The 13,430-nt window shown below is 36.6% G+C and overlaps 1 protein-coding gene across 1 annotated transcript; it reads right to left on the reverse strand.

Moving 5' to 3' along the window:
• Window positions 1–488: 488 nt before the first annotated feature.
• LOC135157782 (delta-like protein D) lies at window positions 489–13,189 on the reverse strand. The gene is made up of 6 exons (XM_064114657.1): window positions 13,135–13,189; window positions 5,370–5,540; window positions 4,625–4,720; window positions 3,478–3,591; window positions 2,850–2,963; window positions 489–2,018 (listed from the first exon to the last, which is right to left on the reverse strand). Exons 2-6 carry the CDS (start codon window positions 5,527–5,529, stop codon window positions 1,906–1,908), a joined length of 597 nt encoding a protein of 198 aa, XP_063970727.1. The 5' UTR covers window positions 5,530–5,540; window positions 13,135–13,189; the 3' UTR covers window positions 489–1,905.
• Between the last annotated feature and the right edge of the window lie 241 nt (window positions 13,190–13,430).

Below are 13,430 nucleotides of genomic sequence, written 5' to 3' on the forward strand. Positions count from 1 at the left end.
ATCTTTTGTGAGATTGTCTCGTCGTTTTTTTGTGTTGTAGTTGTCTGCATTGGTCTGGATATCACTTTCAACATTTTGAAGGAACATTTCAAGATTAGTGTTATGGACGTGTGGGGTCCACATGTTTTTCCGTTGTATGAGGGGAGGTCTTTGTTCTTCCCCATCTATATTAGCTGGTGCCGATATTGGTTGTGGTCTTGTGTCTTTGTTGGTGTTTGTGTCTTTGCTGTTTGTTTGTGATTTGTCAGCGAAATGAAATCTCAGTTTCATTTGTCTGTCAAAGTTGTGTATGTCTTATTTCGCCCTTGGCAGCTTATTTCCTTCTTTTTTACGAAATAACGTAATGAGCGCCCCTGCAGGGACGGCCGTCCTGGGGGAAGGGGGACACAATGGCCCCCACTTTTTGAAGCACTAAAATGGGCCCCCTTTTCACCCAAGAAAAAATGCCTTCTTACAAACGTGTTCGTTGTCCTTTTTTTTTTTTTTTAGCTTAGAAGGACCCGTCTTATGTGTTAACGAGTCACGAGTGCCCCTTTGTGTTCTTTTAAGTGCCCATTCTCGTATCAGATAAGTTTTTTAACAAATGTTTTTTCATGCCCAACGAGTGCCAGTTTTCCTTATTTAGCGTTCTGTTTTCTCCTGCAAGTGCATCTTTTAAATTGAATAATCCATCTTGAAATGTGTTTCTTGCCCGATTTAGCTCATATTTCCACGGTGAATTCCTATTCTGCAGTGTGCCCCTTGCCCCATTCGAATGTGCCCTTTTGGAATTCTGATAAATGCCCCCTTTTCCTGTTTCCTGTTCAGTCGGATAATGAATTGTTATTCTAATTAGCACCATTTGCATTCTGTGGGGGCAGCAGAACCGGAAGGGGCACTTGCCCCATAAAACTTCCCGTAAGAAAAAATGCCTATTTTCAATATGAAATATGCCCTTTGTGGGGGTAAAGAATTGTTTTAATATCCGCATTTTCATTTCTAAAGTTTCAGGTAACTAGCCAACGTTGATACAACGTTGGAAACTCGCATGTCGTTTGACAGTGGAAAAACTTGATGGATTAACGTTGATACGACGTTGGAAAGTCGTTTAATGGAAATATGATGGAGTCGTAATTAGCGCGAGAATAGAGAACGAAGCAGACGGTGATAATTCACATCCTCCTCATTATTTTGTTAATTCTTTACCAATATGAATCAAATTAGTGTATATACTTGTTTTTATATAATTTTATATATTTATTCTGACGTTGTCTCAATGCGATATGTATTTTATACTGAATTCCCGTCAATACTTTTACGCTCAAAATTTAACTGTCCTTTTAATAGTTGTATGCGTGAACAAACATCTTGTGTTATATGGCGGTTTAAATCATTGTATATTCATTTTATCATTTCTTACCTAAAACTGTCGTTAGCTCCCTGCGAAAATTTAGTTCAATAATATGATAGCAGCCTAATGCATTTTATAAAATATATTTTCTGTAAGTTCTTACCAAATTATTGAATTTTATATTAGTAACAGGTTGTATTATATCATTTTTTTTTTATAATTTACTGAATATGTTATGCTTCTTTTCATATGTGTTTACTTTTTATTGTATATGGACCCCATGGAGAACAGTATTGTCATGTTGACAAAACTGAATACGGGCCATCCACTTGTTTTGCATTTTTTTATTTTATACGGAAAATAAATACTCTACTATACTATAATACACTTTAAATATTACGTCAAGTCACCAAACCTCAAATGTACTAACTCGAGGTGATGTTTCCGTACTTAAAACATGTTCGATCTAAACAGATGCATGCGTGCATGATACTAGTAGGTCAGTGATCAAATGTAAAATTCGTTTGTTGCATTGTCAGTACCGAGTATCTAGAAGTGAGGAATTGATTAATTCACTACTTACCCGGTAGAGAGAGTCTGACGTAACGAGTATCTAGAAGTGAGGAATTATCTGATACACTACCTGCCAGTATATTGTTTCCTTTCACTATTAGAACAATGGATGATTCTGTGATAAATATAATTGAAAAATAATACATAATCAAATTATAATTTTGTAGATATATATGCATACTCGTTTTGTCTCTATGAAGAAATTACTGACGTCTGCAGCAGGTACGGCGTCTGCTTCACAAGTCTAAGAGGTTATACACCTCTGCATTGCCTTTGTTATTCGACTGAGGAAAAATATGTCGTCATATTTACGTAATCTAGCCCACTTCCTATAAAATTATCCTAGGACCACCCTTCGTTTTAGGCAGAAAGACGGAAGAAACCAGACTTAACAAATATTTTTCTGAAGAAAAAAATCTGATGTGACTGTACGAGTATGATTTATATTTATATCACTTCTTTCGAGAAAGACTTAAGTCATTTCTGGGTCACATTCTTCTCTTTATCAAATACCCTGGAGTCACCCTGGTATGTAGGAAAACAGATACAGTGAAATATCACTTATTATAAAATACCCTGGAGTCACCCTGGTATGTAGGAAAACAGATACAGTGAAATATCACTTATTATAAACCCTGGAGTCACCCTGGTATGTAGAAAAACAGATACAGTGAAATATCACTTATTATAAAATACCCTGGACTCACCTTGGTATGTACTACAATTACAGATACAGTGAAATATCAGTAATTATCACACCGATTTGAAGATTAAGAATCAAGAGTGTAAACTAACCTTATATAGTGGATATTATATTTGGGCCTGATATCTTAATGACATAGTGCTGTGATTATACCGTACGATTTAGTTTTGTTAATTGACTGAATTGGCCTCGCTACGTGCAGTAAACTGATGGAAGTTTATGGAAGTGTTCCCTCGAGATTACCTCTTTCACAGTAAACTCCTATGTAGCCCGGAAAACACCAGCAGTCGAAGGCGTTAATAAGATCCAGGCAAGTCGCTCCATTAAGGCACGGTGAGCTTTCGCATTCATTAATATCTAGGAAAATGATTTTAATACATGCGTGTATTACCATATATCATCTTCTCTTAAAGTTCTGCTGTATCCAAGTGATGTACCGGACCTATTACTAAATTAAGGATGTTTCATGAATGATCACAGGTACAGCTTTGAAAGATGAGTGACAACAACGGAACATTTTGCGTCACAGTGACTCACAAATAAAAAGCTATCACAAAGATATACGGGCTATTACTGACTCGGAGAGGATTATATCCTCAGTGCAATCTGTTTCTAGGACATCTTTACTCTGAAACTGAGAGAATATTACAAACTAGGTATTTGTGGTGTTTGCTACCCCCTTAAAACTAAAACAAAACAAACACTGCCTCAAAGCGGCAAAATATCGACTGTTTGTGTGACTTTATGCACATCACTCCATTATTCCCTATAACAATAATTATTAACTTTAAGTACAACTTTATGAACCTCCGATCGATCTGATGTTTTGATAACTCATAAAGGAATAATACAGCCATCATTTAATACGTACCAATCTCACAGTTGTTCCCTATTACCCCAGGTATACAGGTACAGTTATAGCTATCATCAAGGTTACTACACGTGCCATTATATAAACAAGGGCTGCTCAAACATTCATCCAAATCTATATGAAAAATTAGAAAGATGCAATGCAATAAATAAAAATGAATTTTCAAAATCTTATTAGTGTCTGTGGCAGAAATAAAGGGCAAACAAATACACAATCCTTAAGGGGAGTTCCCTAACGATAAGTATGTTTTAATAAATGGAGAAAATTAAAAAAATCATTTCAAAGATTAAGAGAGATAAAAATTTCCTCTGCGTTTAATATATGACACATGCGAGCAACTGTTCCCGATGAATAATAATAATAATAATGAAATCTTTTTAGAGAAGGGGAGGTGACCATGAAGTGCCTGATGATAAAAGCCAATAAAACCGCTCTCAATTTTTAGAGACAGTTGGAATTTTGTGGAATTTAGATCACACGATGGAGCTCCTTCGTGAAGTCAAAAAACAAAATTGAAAAAATAGAAGTAACTCGATTAAACTCTGATGGATTCCTACAAATGTTTACCAATATGTTGCCTTGTTTCTTTTATTAAAACTCACTTTCCATCAGGAGAACTAGTCCGTTAAAATCTTAGTAAATGCGTAGCATCTCGAACAAGGCGTCCAGCAGCCCTGCACCGAAGTGACGAATTTTGTGTTCCGCCCGGAAATGAGATATTTAAGCCCTTCAAAAGACTACATTGATGTTAGTTTGATACGTGCACCCTTTGATAGATAATATGTCCAAAAAATATATAGTTATTGTATATTAAAGCCCGATTACTTTTTCATCTTTATTGGAGAACAAAGACTTGAAGCATGCTGAAGACCTGTTCTTCATTTATGACATGATGCGGTATAAAGATAAGTGATAATAGAGTGACTGTATTCTTGGTCTAATGTGGTAGATAAGACTGCAGGATAAAAAGGTGTTGGTTTTTTCCCTAATAAGGGAATGGGTATTGTTTGAGGAGCTTCGGAAACCAACTTGTATTTTTACTGTGATATTTTGCGTTTAGCTTACGCAGGGGCCGCAGAAGCGGGAAGGGGGGGGGGGCTGAAAACCGTCCCGCGTCCCCTGTTAAGCGTTATTAATTATACCTTACCGTGTTGACAGTGCTGTCCAAGACGTCCTGATGGGCAGTTACATTTAAGATGAGATAAATCCATATCATATTGGTCATCTGTTCCGTTCAAACTTTCTGAAAGAACAAAGTAATATGATCAAATTGTCATTCCACATAATAATAATAATAACGATAGTGATAACAATGACAATAATAATGATGATAATAAAATAATAATAATAATAATAATAATAATGTCAGGATAGCCATTTCATTTCCAAAAATTGTTCTCCCAGTCGACCCTACTTAACATGATAATGTTATTACTACCTCGGATTAAGCTGGACTTCCTAGGCGCTCCAGCATTCTTATACCTAGTACCCATTTACTACACGTGGGTGGAGAATGGCAAATGTAGATAAACGCCTTACCGAAAAGTGCTGCGGTGGGATTCGAACCCTCAACCTCGGGGTTTATATAGTCAGGGGCCTTATCCACTCGCCCATAAGAACACTCCTATAAATGCTCCATCGATGGGCCAAATTTAGTAAAGGAGGATATCATTAATCATCATCATCACCATCATCGTCACCATAATCAGTAACATCATCATCATCATTATCATTCTTATCATTACCACCAACATCATCATCTTGGTCTCCGTCATCAACATCATCACCATCATCATAATCATCATCATCATCAACAACAACATCATCATCAACATCATCATCATCGCCGTCATCATCAACATCATCATAAACACCAACATTATCTTTCTTACCAGGTAAAGAGCAGATAAGATGGTTTAGGGAGAGCATCTCAGGGACCATCTTCTTAAAGATAGAAGGAGAGGTGTTCATTAAGCTTATTGGTACCAACTGAACAGCAGTCCCATCCCGACGTTGGATGTGCCCACATACACTTGATGAAGCTGTTGTCATGGTGATGGATGCTTGTATGAAACAAAAGGCATAATAATTGGGTAAATGAGGCTGTTTATCTAGACTATGTCTATGACAAGTGGGCATCATAAAAAAGATAAAATCCAAATAGAAATTAGTCAGGTTAAAATCTTGTAGCGCATGGTGTACTGGCTGTTCGAGAGTCAAGCAATTACTATCAGTCAGTTAGCGATTGCTTGAATTTACTTGCAAAATCATTGGCTCGCTCATTTTTATGCATACGGAATCAAGCAAAAGCCAAGCAAATGCCTAACAGAAGCAATTGCTACTTTTTATACATCTGACCCACAAGGTCAGATGCAAAAAAAAGTAGCAATTACTAGCGGTTTATACAATAGCGACGTCACGCTGCAGCGGGCTGGTGCGAACACGCTCACAGATAAGGCAGGACTCGAGCGCAAAGATGTGGCAGTGCAAATTACCACTTCTTTCATTTCCGTTCAAAATCATCCCCTTCAAATTATCGTCCAATCGCTATACTCTCTCCTGTTTCCAAAATTATGGAGAAAGTAGTTCAAAAGCAGTTAACCAAGTATCTAAGAACTAATAATATACTTTCAATGGAACAGTCTGGTTTTAGGAAAAAACATTCGACCATAACGTCTCTTATTCGAGTTACGGATGATTGGCTACGCGCCACTGACTCTGGTTTATATACTGGGGCCGTTTTTATCGATATGAAAAAGGCGTTCGATACGGTCGAACATCATACTTTGTTGAAGAAACTTAAATCAATTGGAATATCTAATGACAATCTCATATGGTTCGAAAGTTATCTGAGAAATCGTCAAATCAGTACATTAATTAGCTCTACGTTATCTGATCCTTTGCTTGTGAGTTATGGACTACCACAAGGCTCAATATTGGGCCCTATTTTATTTACTATATATATAGATGACATAGTTAAACAAGTTAAGCACTGTCAAATCCATCTATACGCTGATGATTCTGTTTTGTATTTTTCTGATAATGACGTAAATCTCATTGAAAGCAATTTAAATGCTGATCTAAAACGTATATACGAATGGATGTGCTTAAGGAAATTAAGTCTTAATATCGACAAAACTGAAAGCATGTTATTTGGGTCACGTCATATTTTGTCTGTGCACAAGTCTCTTAATGTCAGAATTTCAGGAAAATTTGTTCAGTCTAAAGAATTTGTGAAATATTTGGGGGTCTTTATTGATCCAGAGTTAAAATGGAATTGCCACATTGATAAACTTTGTGCTAAAACCAGTAAATTAGTAAATTTCCTTGGTCGGCTTCGTTCATTTTTAAATGAGGATAGTCTGAAAGTAATTTACCGTTCAGTAATTTTGTCATTGTTTGATTATGCTGATGTAGTCTTTGATTCATCAAATTTGAAATGTACCCAACGATTGCAAAAAATACAAAATAGAGCTTGTAGAATAATACTCAAAATTTATCCGTATAAATATATATCTAACCATACTGTTCATCAACTCTTAAACTGGGAGTCATTAAAATCAAGGCGTATAAAGCATACTCTTTCAATGGTTTATAAGAGTCTGAATGGTCTTAGTGCGCCTTAATTGAATAATATATTTCAGTTTTCAACTCATAAATATTCTCTCCGTTCTGATAAAAATCTTTCTCTCCCGAAACCACGGACTGAATACTGTAGAAGAATGTTTTCATACAGGGGTACGACATATTTTAATGAATTGCCACGTGATGCTAAATGTTCTGTTTCTTATAGTTCATTTAATAACGTAGTTAATAACCACATCTTAAATTGGGTCTGACTGTACATTATTCTCTGTTGCTCAATTCCTATACATTGAAATGTAGGGTGTGTTAACGTAGGGGGGTGGGGGCTAGATGTTATGACCGATTAGTTTTATTTCTTATTGTTTTGGTATGTTATTTTTATATTGTGTATAATTTATATTTGAGTAATTTTCTTTTATGCTATATGAGGACCCCTCGGTAGACCAGCAGCACCATGATTGATGCTGCTGAGTTGGGCCATCCTCCCGTTTTCCATTTATCAATTCACATGTATCATTTTATATGTATTGTTATTTGTTTTTAACGGAAATAAATTCAATTCAATTCAATTCAATAGACGTGGTGTCAAACTAACTTGTTTCTTTTTGATAAATTTATATATTTTGCATTTAGTTTGCACTTACAAGGAAGAAAACATGTACATGCAGGCTACTGTACACCATGGGGTTCTCTCTAAGGTGCATAAACATGATTAAAAATGCGAACGCCCTCACTGATCAAGTAACTCTGACATGTCTGACGGAGCTTGAAAAACCCCAGCAAGCGCTTAAACGCACAAGCGAATGTTTTCTTTATCATGCATACGGTTTCTAGCAATACATGTAGCTTAATCATCAAGAAAATGCTAGCTGTCAGTTAGCAATTACTTGAACTATTGGTATTTTAAAGGATAAATTTGATATTTGTATACCATTTAGAGAACGAGTGAGTAACTATAAAAAAAATACCTTAGATCTCCATCGGTAACTAAATCTATCTTAAGATCGATAAACCGGAAAAAATAATCTGTTTTATAAATACAAAACTAATCCAAATAATAAGACTCGTGAAAAATACACTCGATTTAAAAATATTTTGACCAATTTACTACGACAAGCGAAAAACATTATTATGCTATGCAATTTAAGCTTAATAAAACTAACATGAGAAACACATAGAAAATAATTAACAGAACATTAAACAGAAACAGTAAAACGCAAAAAAATTATCAAAATTAAATCACAGACTAACGATCTTGTTGAAGAACCTCGAGCAATAGCTAAGATTTTTAACTCGTACTTCTCTCAAATTGGAGAAAAACTTGCAGAAAATATTCCGACAACTGGCAGTAAATTTGATAATTATCTGGGGAATAATAACCCATCTTCTTTGTTTTTGTCCCTACCGACCTTGAGGAAATTATCGGTATAGTGAATAGGTTAGAAGGAAAGAAAAATTCAGAACACGACGAGATTGATAACTGTCTCCTCAAATCCATAATCTTAACTCCGATGGCCCACATTTTTAACCTATCACTAACTAGCGGCATTGTACCAAATAACATTAAAATTGCGAAAGTAATCCCAATATTTAAAAAAGGAGACACATCGGAAACAAAAAATTACAGGCCATATCACTATTACCATCATTATCCAAAGTTTTGGAAAGGATCGTATTTATTAGAGTGACAGACTTCTTAAACAAACATAATATTTTTTGCGAATCACAGTTTGGCTTTCGAGCAAATCACAATACAACTCAAGCGGTATTGAAATGGATCGATACATTATCACATGCCGTTGATCTTGAATCTTGAAGAAGTATTCTCCCAAAAGCGTACACGCTGTCCTGGAGAGGGTTGTGCTGTGTCAGGTGCTGCCAGTGCTTCAGGTGATGTGGTGATCCTGTGGTGGTATTCTTGGTGCACTATATACAGTGTGCTAGGTGCAGTGTGCGGGTGGTGCGTGTGTGTCCCTCTTACAGCATCTTAAGGGGAGGGGGAGGCAACATTTGCTGAATGATAGGCAATGTTGCTCCCCGGAAGCCAGCTATAGAGGTCGAAGTTACAGCAGCGTTTGGGAGAGTATTCCAAATACGGATGGTTCTTGGGAACATACTGTACATGTAGCAGTTCACTCTACAAAAAGGATGGGTGTACTTGAGCTGATGTCCAGTGTGTTGTGAACGTTGTGGACGAGAACTGCTGCTTAACTTCGTCTGATGTGGCATGTTGATGTAAACATAATTGTGATGAATTTTGTAGAACATCTCACATTGGCTAAGAAGGCGTCTGTGTTGGAGAGTATCCCAGTGAAGAGTTGACAACATCGATGTTACACTGGATTCTCTGCTATAGTCATGAAGGACAAACCGAGCACCCTGACGCTGAATGTTCTCAATAATGTTTACATCTTTCTGTATGTGAGGATTCCATGCTCATGAAGCATACTCAAGTTGAGGTCTGACAAGTTGCTTGTACGCAATGTCTCTCACTTTCAGGTCACATTTACCCAATGCTCGACGTATGATTCCAAGAGTACGAGCAGCTTTGGAGGATATCTTCTGTGCATGGGAGTTCCAACTCAGGTTGTCTGTGATGGTCACACCGAGGTATTTACAGGAGGTTGCCGTTGGAACAGGTTGGTCACTGATGGTAAAGTTGCAAGCCAAGGGTTGTCGTTTCAATGAGATACACATGTGGGCACACTTCTTGACATTTAAGGACATATCCCACAGTTTTGCCCAATCTGATAATGTTGAAAGATCTCGCTGGAGAATTGCGTGGTCAGCTCTTGTCTTGACCTTGCGATACAGCACACAGTCATCAGCAAAGAGTCTGATTGGTGATGAGATGCATTCACAGATGTCATTGATGTACAGCAGGAATAACACAGGCCCGAGTACTGAGCCTTGCGGCACGCCTGAGAGTACACTGGCTCGTGGTGAGGATGTTCCATCAACATGAACTGACTGAGATCTGCCTGAAAGAAAAGCTTTGATCCATCCATGCATTTGACCAGTAATGCCATAATACTCCAATTTGTAGAGCAGCTTCCTGTGTGATACCTTATCAAAGGCCTTACTAAAGTCGAGAAAGAAGGCGTCTGTCTGACATTGCTGGTCGATGTTGTATGCCCAGTCATTGATGGCCACAACAAGTTGCGTTTCGCATGACAGTCCCTTCCTACATCCATGTTGGTTTGGGTTGATGATGTTATTCTTTTCCAAGTATTTTGACATGTGGCTCAATACAATGTGCTCTAGGATCTTGCAGCAGATGCATGTGAGTGACACCGGTCTATAATTGGCTGGGTTACTCTTGTCGCCAGACTTGTAGATGCTGGCCACTTGAGCTCTTAGCCAATCACTTGGAAGAATTCCCTCATCAAAGGATTGTTGGAAGAGATGAGTAAGGACTGGGCTAATCTCATCTGCATAGTCTCTTAACATTCTAGCAGGTATTTCATCTGGACCACTGGCTTTGTTGGTGTTAAGTTCTTTCAGTTGTTTATTCACTCCTCGTAAGCTGATGAAGAGATCTTCAATTGGTGTGTACGATGAGGGACCCTTGTCTGGTAGTACCGATGAAGTATTATCATGTGTAAAAACTGAAGAGAACTGAGCATTTAGAGCATTAGCTTTCTCCTCATTGGATACATAGGAAACATTTCCCACTTTTAAAGTTGGGATTCCTACCGACTCTCTCCGCTGAGCTTTGACGTACCTCCAGAATTTCTTTGCGTCAGTCATAAGACTTCCTGTGAGCTGTATTCACTGTGAGCTGATTCTTTTGCTCTTTGAACAGAATTTCTCTTTGTTTTGTATGTTTGCTATTTTGTATGTTTACATTTACTATTGCAATATTCCTGGACTTTTCCAAGGCTTTCGATACAATTAACCACGATATCCTTTTAGTAAAGTTGTCACACTATGGTGTTAGAGGGAAAGCCTTGGAATGGTTCAGGAATTATTTATCGAATAGAAAACAATTTGTACAAATAGAAATCATAGTTCTGCATTGCGACCAATAAATTGTGGAGTTCCGCAGGGTAGTATATTGGGTCCCTTGTTATTTATTATATACATAAATGACTTTTATAAATCTTCAGATGTTCTATCTTTCATTTTATTTGCAGCCGATTCAACCTTATTTTATTATCATGCGAACCAAAATACACTATTATCTACTATAAATCTTGAACTGAGACATGTAGTTGAATGGGTTAAAGCTAACAAATTATCCCATAACATCCTGAAGACAAACTTTATGTTATTTACTAATACTTTGCAATATCTACCTGGAGACATCCTTTTGGACGACACTCCTCTAAATAGGGTCTCTTCAACCAAATTCTTAGGGCTCATGATTGCCGATAAATTGAAATGGAACATTCATATTCAAAATATATCCAGAACTATATCCAGAAATATTGGTGTAAAGAATAAACTCAGACACTTTTTTCCAAAATCAACACTTTTTACACTATATTCCTCCTTAATACTTCCGTATCTGAATCATGGATTAATGACATGGGGTGACGCCAACAAATATCTTACAGACAATTTTTTTATCTTACAAAAGAACATTATAAGAATTATACATAATGCTCCTCCTCGTTCTCATACTAACAATTTATTTTACATGTCGAATATTTTAAAACTTCCAGATCTATTTCTTTTTCAAACAGGGCTATTCATGTACAAATTGAGTTTAAACGAACTGCCAAACATATTGTTTACAAAAAATAACGCCATTCACAATTACCCAACAAGACAATCCCTCCGTTTTCACCTTCCCCGTACCCGCACTCTACTTGCACAAAACACAATTTCCTTTTGCGGTCCTAAATACTGGAAAACACTCAGTCACGACATCATTAACTTCGTTAGTCTGAACTGCTTTAAAATCAAGCTAAAAAAAGCACATTCTCGAAGCTTAAAGAGTAAGCCCCAATTGAGCGCTCAGGACCCAACCGCTCTCCTTCTCTCTCTCTTCCTTCCTCTTTGTCCTTCCCTTTCATCTGCCATCACCTTTATTTTTTTCTCTTTCTTTCTCTTTCATCCACACAGGTGCACCAGTTTTTCTTCTCGGTTACATTTCTTTTCACTTTCCATCCATCATTTCCGTACTCCATCCATCACAATAGCTTTTTAGGATTTTTTTTCTCGTTTTTGCATTTATACCTATGCCTACAAATCTGTCTTTTAACTTATTCTTTGAGGAATCCACACTCAACAAGCCCTGCTTTTTAGTGGATCCCTCCATTTCCTCAACATTTATTTGAATAGTAAAGATGAATAAAAGAAATTGTATGCAAAATGCTTTATCATGAATAGTCTACAGTTATTATTATGATTATCTCGTTCATTGTAAATATCATTATTAATATGATTGCCATATTGTTTAGTGTCTATTGTAAATATTTATTTATCTATGTCATATTGTCATACTGTATATATTTGTATATTCATTTATTTCTTTGTAATGATTTCTTTTACTGTTAAATTGACTTGAGTTGGAATGAAATTGAACCAAACTGAAACTGAACTCATTAGCAAAAGCATTTGCTCGCTCATTTTTATGCATACGGAATCAAGCAAAAGCCAAGCAAAAGTCTAGCAAAAGCAATCGCTACGTTTATAGTGCATCTGATCCATTGTCTAGGCCGTTCTTGATAAATTCAAGTGCACGACCATATTGAAAACACAGTCCCCCCAAAAACAAATTATTTAACCTTCTATTATACCCAAATTCTCTGCCCATCAATTGAGTACCCCCAGTAGGCCTACAACATAAGAATGGAGAAAAAGCCCATTCTTTTAGTTCTGCAATAGAATTCGTCGCATCCTACGCATTATTAATATTTTTTCCATTTCTATGAAAAATAATTCAAGGACAACTTGCATAATGGCGCTTGTAGTTGCATCAATGAAAGGGTTCATTTAATTATTGTTAGAGGCAAGCACTCGTAATAAACCCTTTGCAATTCACTAATATTCTATGTTGTTTTATTGAAGTAAGACTAATTAAACTGAGTAACCATTATGACTCAATTTGGTATGCTAACTCACCTGTGATGCTTGTGAAAATAAAGAAGGTAATCACCCTCACTGACGATGTAGCCGACTGTTTGGAAGAATGAAGACATAGATTACCATAATTACTGAAAAGATGTAGATAATGGTTCATTAAAAAAAATATCCCTCCTTCATAAAAGCCGAATGTAATTCATACAATAAAACTAAGTACATTGCGAAAACACCGGTGTTAATTTAACACCAGCCCAGTATCTATATCGGTCCACACCAGAGAAGCGTTGAAACAACACCAGTTATTAATCAAACCGATATTGGTTCAACACTAATTG

Source organism: Lytechinus pictus, unplaced genomic scaffold, assembly GCF_037042905.1.
Source record: "Lytechinus pictus isolate F3 Inbred unplaced genomic scaffold, Lp3.0 scaffold_20, whole genome shotgun sequence".
In the NCBI taxonomy this organism is placed as follows: Eukaryota; Metazoa; Echinodermata; class Echinoidea; order Temnopleuroida; family Toxopneustidae; genus Lytechinus; species Lytechinus pictus.

Excerpts from the sequence above, each read along its gene's own strand:
- LOC135157782 (XM_064114657.1), bottom strand. The coding sequence starts at position 5,529 with ATGACAACAGCTTCATCAAGTGTATGTGGGCACATCCAACGTCGGGAT. Across the intron at positions 4,721-5,369 it reads TCTTATCTGCTCTTTACCTG|AAAGTTTGAACGGAACAGAT; the intron begins GTAAGAAAGATA and ends TTGTTCTTTCAG. Across the intron at positions 2,964-3,477 it reads AGGGAACAACTGTGAGATTG|ATATTAATGAATGCGAAAGC; the intron begins GTACGTATTAAA and ends TCATTTTCCTAG.